Source organism: Panthera leo, chromosome D4 (assembly GCF_018350215.1).
Source record: "Panthera leo isolate Ple1 chromosome D4, P.leo_Ple1_pat1.1, whole genome shotgun sequence".
Taxonomy (NCBI): domain Eukaryota; kingdom Metazoa; phylum Chordata; class Mammalia; order Carnivora; family Felidae; genus Panthera; species Panthera leo.
The window spans coordinates 47,116,503-47,117,751 of record NC_056691.1 but is presented as its reverse complement, the minus strand read 5'-3'; the positions used below and the strand labels follow the sequence as shown (position 1 = coordinate 47,117,751).

The 1,249-nt window shown below is 42.8% G+C and overlaps 1 protein-coding gene across 1 annotated transcript; it reads left to right on the top strand.

Annotated features, from left to right (window-relative positions):
- The first annotated feature begins 380 nt into the window (after positions 1-380).
- LOC122205515 (60S ribosomal protein L28-like) lies at positions 381-794 on the top strand. Its single transcript, XM_042913930.1, has one exon. It carries the CDS (start codon positions 381-383, stop codon positions 792-794), a length of 414 nt encoding a protein of 137 aa, XP_042769864.1.
- Positions 795-1,249: the final 455 nt, after the last annotated feature.

Here is a 1,249-nt window from a genome sequence, read left to right as displayed (position 1 = left end):
ATTGAAGTATGATTAACATACAGTGGTATATTCATTTCAGGTGTACAACATAATGATTCAGCTAAAAAACATATTTTTTAAAATGTGTATTTCTTTTGAGAGAGAGAGCGAGCGAGCAACTAGGGGAGAGAATAGAGAGAGAATCCCAAGCCGGCTCCGTACTGTTAGCACGGAGCCAGATGGGGGGCTTAGTTTCACAAACTGTGAGATCATGACCTAAGCCAAAATCAGGAGTTGGATGCTTAACAGACTGAGCCACCCATGTGCCCCTCAACTAAGATATATTTTTAAATAAGGCTTTTATTCTGTATTTACAGAAAAATTGTGAACGTAGTACAGAGAGGCTGTCTCACGCTGGTGCAGTGAAAGGAGAGGCCGCCATGTCTGCGCACCTGCAATGGGTGCTTGTGGGGAACGGCTCCAGCTTTCTGATCAAGTGGAACGAACAGATACACAACACTGAGCCCACTAACCTTAAAGCTCACAGCTCCTTCTGCTACAGTGGGCTGATTCACTGCAAGACTGTGGGTGTGGGGCTGGGGGCAGAGGGCAAAGGTATAGTGGTGGTCACAAAGCACAGAACCCTCCAGCAAAAGCCTGCCACCTCCAATGTGCTGACCACCATTAGCAAGAATGCCTGGGCCGCCCTCAGCAGCATCTGGCCCATGATCCACAAGAACAGTTATGGCCCAGATCTGTGCATGCCTGCCATTCACAGAGCCAGTGCCATCCTGTGCAGCCAGAAGCCTGTGATGGTGAAGAGGAAGGAGGGCCTTCCCACCAAGAGCTCCTGAGCACCTGCCCCCAGCAAAAAAGATGTCAACCACCTAAAAAAATATTGCAGAGAGATTCATGCATTTACCCCATACCCAGATTCCCTTATTATTAATATCTTACATTAGTATGATAAAATTATCACATTAGTGAAGCGATATTGACATGTTAGTAACCAAAGTCAATACTTTCTTCCAGTTTCCATAACTTTTACCTAATGTCTTATCTTTTCTGGGATCCAAGCCAGAAAATGATACCACATTGCATTTAGTCATAATGTCTCTTTTGGCTCCTTTTGGCTGTAACAGTGTTTTTTGTTGTTTTTGATGACTTTAAAGTTTTGAAGTGTACTTGTCAGGCAATTTGTAGAATCTTCCTTGTGTAGAATTGATCTGTTTTCTTCAATAGATGCATTGATACATCTATCACTTTTTTTTAAATTTTTTTTTAACGTTTATTTATTTTTGAGACAGAG

Coding starts and splice junctions, on each gene's coding strand:
- LOC122205515 (XM_042913930.1), top strand. CDS start 381: ATGTCTGCGCACCTGCAATGGGTGCTTGTGGGGAACGGCTCCAGCTTT.